Source organism: Capsicum annuum, chromosome 2, assembly GCF_002878395.1.
Source record: "Capsicum annuum cultivar UCD-10X-F1 chromosome 2, UCD10Xv1.1, whole genome shotgun sequence".
In the NCBI taxonomy this organism is placed as follows: domain Eukaryota; kingdom Viridiplantae; phylum Streptophyta; class Magnoliopsida; order Solanales; family Solanaceae; genus Capsicum; species Capsicum annuum.
This window is the reverse complement of record NC_061112.1, coordinates 24434933-24439747: the sequence shown is the minus strand read 5'-3', so window position 1 is coordinate 24439747 and position 4815 is coordinate 24434933. Positions and strand designations below refer to the sequence as shown.

General features: G+C 34.2%; 1 protein-coding gene across 1 annotated transcript; it reads right to left on the bottom strand.

Annotated features, from left to right (window-relative positions):
* Positions 1–356: 356 nt before the first annotated feature.
* On the bottom strand, positions 357–1118 carry LOC107860873 (berberine bridge enzyme-like 8). Its single transcript, XM_047407675.1, has one exon. It carries the CDS (start codon positions 1116–1118, stop codon positions 357–359), a length of 762 nt encoding a protein of 253 aa, XP_047263631.1.
* Between the last annotated feature and the right edge of the window lie 3697 nt (positions 1119–4815).

The following is a 4815-nucleotide window of genomic DNA, read 5'->3' as shown; positions in this document are numbered from 1 at the left end:
ACTCCTTTCCTATGTGGAAATGGAATTGCATCCTCTAATATTTTACTCATTTTTCCACCATGAGGGGTCAAAATCACAAGTCCCATCACCATTTTTGAACGCATTCCATAACCCTTCTAATGCTTTTTCTGTTAAGAGGGTTTGTCACATAATCCGATTTGGTTTTGTAAAATGTCAGTCTCTTGTCCTTCCTTTCTAACAAATCTTGAATTTTTAGATCATTCCTATAACTCTCTACCCTTATTGTTGAATTAATCCAGCTCATCTCTTGACAATCTTTAGTCGTTAAGTTCAATTCTGGGAATTTCCTTGTCATTAGTCTCTGAAGATGGCGCCTCGTCCCTAAATATAACGCGTTAAATGAAGCTTGCATCGATGGGTGCCCTAAAGTCCTTTTTAGGGCCTATGTTTATTCTTACGAAAAGCTCCTCTGGGATTTCCTTTACTAGTTTTTGCCATTTTTGGACAAGCTTCGTAGCACCTTCCTCATGAGTTCGAGCAACAGTGAAGAGAGTGACCACAGGTGGGACCTCGACTAATCGTAACTTCCAAGATAGAACCACCCCGAAACTAGCTGCTCCACCACCTCGGATGGCCCAGAATAGGTCTTCTCCCATGCCTCTCCTATTGAGAATCGTGCCATTAACGTTGATGATGATGGCATCAAGCACATTATCAGCTGCGAGGCCGTGTTTTCTCATCAACGGTCCTTGTCCGCCACCACTAATATGGCCTCCAACACCTACAGAGGGACAAGTTCCAGCAGGAAAAGATAGGGTATTGCTCTTATTCGCAATGTTGTAGTAAAGTTCACCTAGGGTAGCTCCAGTTTCTATCCATGCAGTCTTTTCTTGCATGTCAATATCGATCTTCTGGAGGCTGGATCGGTCAACTAGGCAAAAGGGTTTGTAAGAAATGTAAGAAAGGCCTTCATAGTCATGTCCACCACTTCTAATACGAGTCTCAAATCCAGAGCTTTTGCAACAAATCATGGCTGCTCGAACTTGTTCTTTATTTTCTGGCACAATTATGTAGTGTGGTTTCGGGATATTGGAATTGTTGAACCTGGCGTTGTGTATTGATATGATTCCAGGATATGTTGGTAACTTCGCGAGCATGCAGTATGAACAATATTGTGTGATTTATTGCCAGATTCATAGGAGAGGCAGCCACAGAAGCTGACATTGGAGTCATCAACGTCGCGAGAGGTGACTAAGGAAGGAAGAAAATACAGGGCAAAAAATACTGAACCAAGAGCGACCATATGACCAGTTTAATAGATTTCCTTTTGTTTTATGATTCACGAAATAGAAAATTGTTCCTCGTTTCCTATTTAAATCAGAAATTAATTCACGTCTTGTAACTGATAAAGAAAGTTAATATTTTCATTGAATCTAATACCATTATCATTAATAACCTTATTAATTCAAAAAAATTTTAAGTTAAAAATTAGTGCTAATCTATTACTCCTCCGTCCCGAATTATGTGTAGTCATTTGACCGGACACAATATTTAAGAAATAAATATTGACTTTGTTAAAGTTATAAAATTATCCTTCTTAAAAAAAGGAGTAATAGTATTTAAAATAAAGTGAAACCATTTTTAATTGAAAAAACAAATAAAAAAAAGGAGTAATAGTATTTAAAATCAAGTGAAACCACTAAGGATAAAATTGTAATTGTGTCTTTAAAAACTTACCAAATAAGGAAAGACGACATTCTTTTTGGGATGGACCAAAAAAGAAATGGCGGCCATAATTTGGGACGAAGGGAGTATTTTTTCTCTCTCTTTTTTTTGGCGCTTATTTCTTGCTTTTGATTTGGGGTACTTGTAAGACGATGTAATAACTTGGACATGTACGGCTAAGTTGAAATCGATAAAATTACTTAAACTTGGAAGATTTGGGAATGTATTTGATCTTAAAAGACTAAGTTCACAAGTAAAGCCAAATATGGAATTGTCATCAATTGGGCACAATAGCAAGTGACCATGTTTATGGTCGGACTTTGAATGATCATATCTCCTAAGATATAGATTGTTAGAGGCTGTACTACCCATAAAATTAAAAGGTTATGGTGTGCAGTTTCTAAAAATAAACCCTTGTCAATTCGAGTTCTAAATTAAAAATGTTGTGTCGGCGAGATTAATTGGGCACAAAAAAATGATACTATATTTGAGCCTAAAGTGCAAGGTGTTTGAGTGTACCAAAGTGAAGGTAATTGTTTAAAAGAATACGATTTAGAAAGTAAAATGAATGCGAGACAAAGTGACCAACTTATTTAGATGTTCTACTTGATTGAGCTATTTGCTTGGACATCCTATTTAATTGAGTTACTTATATAAATGTGATTTATATTAATTAAAAGCAAATAACTAATGACAAATAAGGATAAGTAGGCGTGTCACTGATGTTGGGTGCATTTACTTTTTGTAGCTGTGTGTCATTGATGTTGGGTGTATTTATTTTTTGTTGTTGCTTTTTACCCATAATTGTTCATTGGTTTTGAGTATTTTATTGCTTGATACTCATTTTTTCTACTCAATTACTAAAAGATTACGAGCTTATGGATGATATTTTTGTCACGATTCGATTTACAAGTCACGATGAAACCTATTGAATTGCGTCAGTAGGTAAGTCGAACCGTAATCCGAAGTTAAACACAATGAGTTAACTTTGCAGAAATTCCCAACGTAGACGGAAATCAACAACACAACTATTAATTAAGCATAGTATTTGAAATAGATAAAGATAGTACACATAGATACCATCCCACGATCTGATAGAATTAATACAAGAGCATCTAGTAATAATAATACAACCCAAGTATCTAGAATAGTCAATACAATTTGTCTGAAAATAAAAGATTGAACATAGAAAGATAGAAGGAAATAGGTGACTCCGACTCCAAGATCTCACCCTCTCTCCGGATATCAACACAACACAAACATCGATTAGCGACGACAACTAGTACTCGGATTTGCACAAAAAGGTACAACAGTGTAGTATGATTACCAAAATCACGAGTACTCAGTAGGCATTATTGGCCGACTAAGCTAAATCATGATATAAGAATGATAAAATGCGAGATAACATAACTAAGTCAAGGTATAGACAAACCTGAAGTAACTCCAACATTGTTGTGCATAAGTAAGTAGATAAACCGAAATAATAGAATAACGTACCATAAAACATCAACACATGACATCATAATTACAAAATTGGCCCCCGTACGCCAATTAGTGCAAAAAAATAAATAACGCATCACAAGCCCCCATAAGCCTGAAAGGTACAAGCAAGATAGAATAACCTACCGCCGTCGTTTCTCAACTTTCATAATACCATTGGAACATTAATTCATGCCACACTATAAACATCGATTGACCATATTCATCATTTATAAATGAGTCAACACATATCAACTATCATTATCTATCAACTAATCAATATTTATTAACTACATAATATTTATCACTAGTATCTATTCATATTGTACCACTTTATAACCATTTTCTCATTTTAAACTTAGCTAGATTGTAAATCTTACACCCCAATGTCATCGTATCATAATAAGTATATCATCATAGTATAATATGTATATCCAAACTTGAACCGATATATATATATATATATATATATATATATATATATATATATATATATATATATATATAAAGTCAATAACCGGACTTGAACTGGTAAATATAATCAATAGCCAGACTTAAATTGGTAAATATAATCAATAGCCGAACTTGAACCTATAAACATATCAACAATGTATTAATCGTCCTCCAGACTCAAACCGGGTAAATATCATCAATATCCTAACCATCCTCCGGACTCGAACTGGTAATTGTAAATATATCAATCTAATCAATAGAATCATCAGTAACATAAGTAATAGCATAGTCAATAGGTGTCAACCCTCACATTAACCAACATAACCATCAAGTGTAAAAGTTTCTCATTATCACCACAATAAGAATTTCCAAGAGTCTAACAAACGTATAAAGGTCTACAAAAGCTAATATGCATCTTAACCTACGGTGGGTTAAGGGACCGCTTCTAATCTCCGAAGTTCCATTTAAGGAAAATTCTACCCGAACTAGGCTTAAGGTATCTAAATCCACTTTTAGATTTAAACAAGCCTCACTTAACCCTAAGATAGAAAATTCACCTAAAATATGGGCAACTAGGTCAATTATGCCTAATTTATGATTTTCGAATAGCCTAAATAATTCAAGTAATCCAAGAATTATAATTCATCATACCAACACCTAAAACCCATCCCAAATCTAACACAGTATCATAAAAATACTATGGACTAGCTCAATCTAATAAGGAAAAAATCTAGCCTACCTAGATACTGAAGAAAGTTCAAAAGATCTGCTAAATCACCATTTGTTCCCTTCGAGAAGCTTTTGCAGTATGTCAAGCTATAAAAATTACATTCTACTTATCAATACAAAAATAATGATGCCTATTTTACATTATTGTGCTTCAGATCCAAAAATCACCCAAAATCCCATGTGGGTCCCATTTATAAAAATTCATATTTTCGAAACCAACCCAATGTTCCCTCATTCTCAAGGATTCATTACCCTCAAGAATGGGTTAAATTCTAGCTAATTTAGGGCAAAAATGAATCCCCTAAGGTTTTGAAATTTTTGAACAAGAAATAGAAAATCCACCATAAAAAGGTGAAATCTTACCACAAATCGAAGAAGAATCACGAAAATAAAAGTTAGCTAAGCTCCCAATGCACCCATAAGCTCCAATTTTAAAATATTGCACTATTTAGGGTTTATATATCAAGA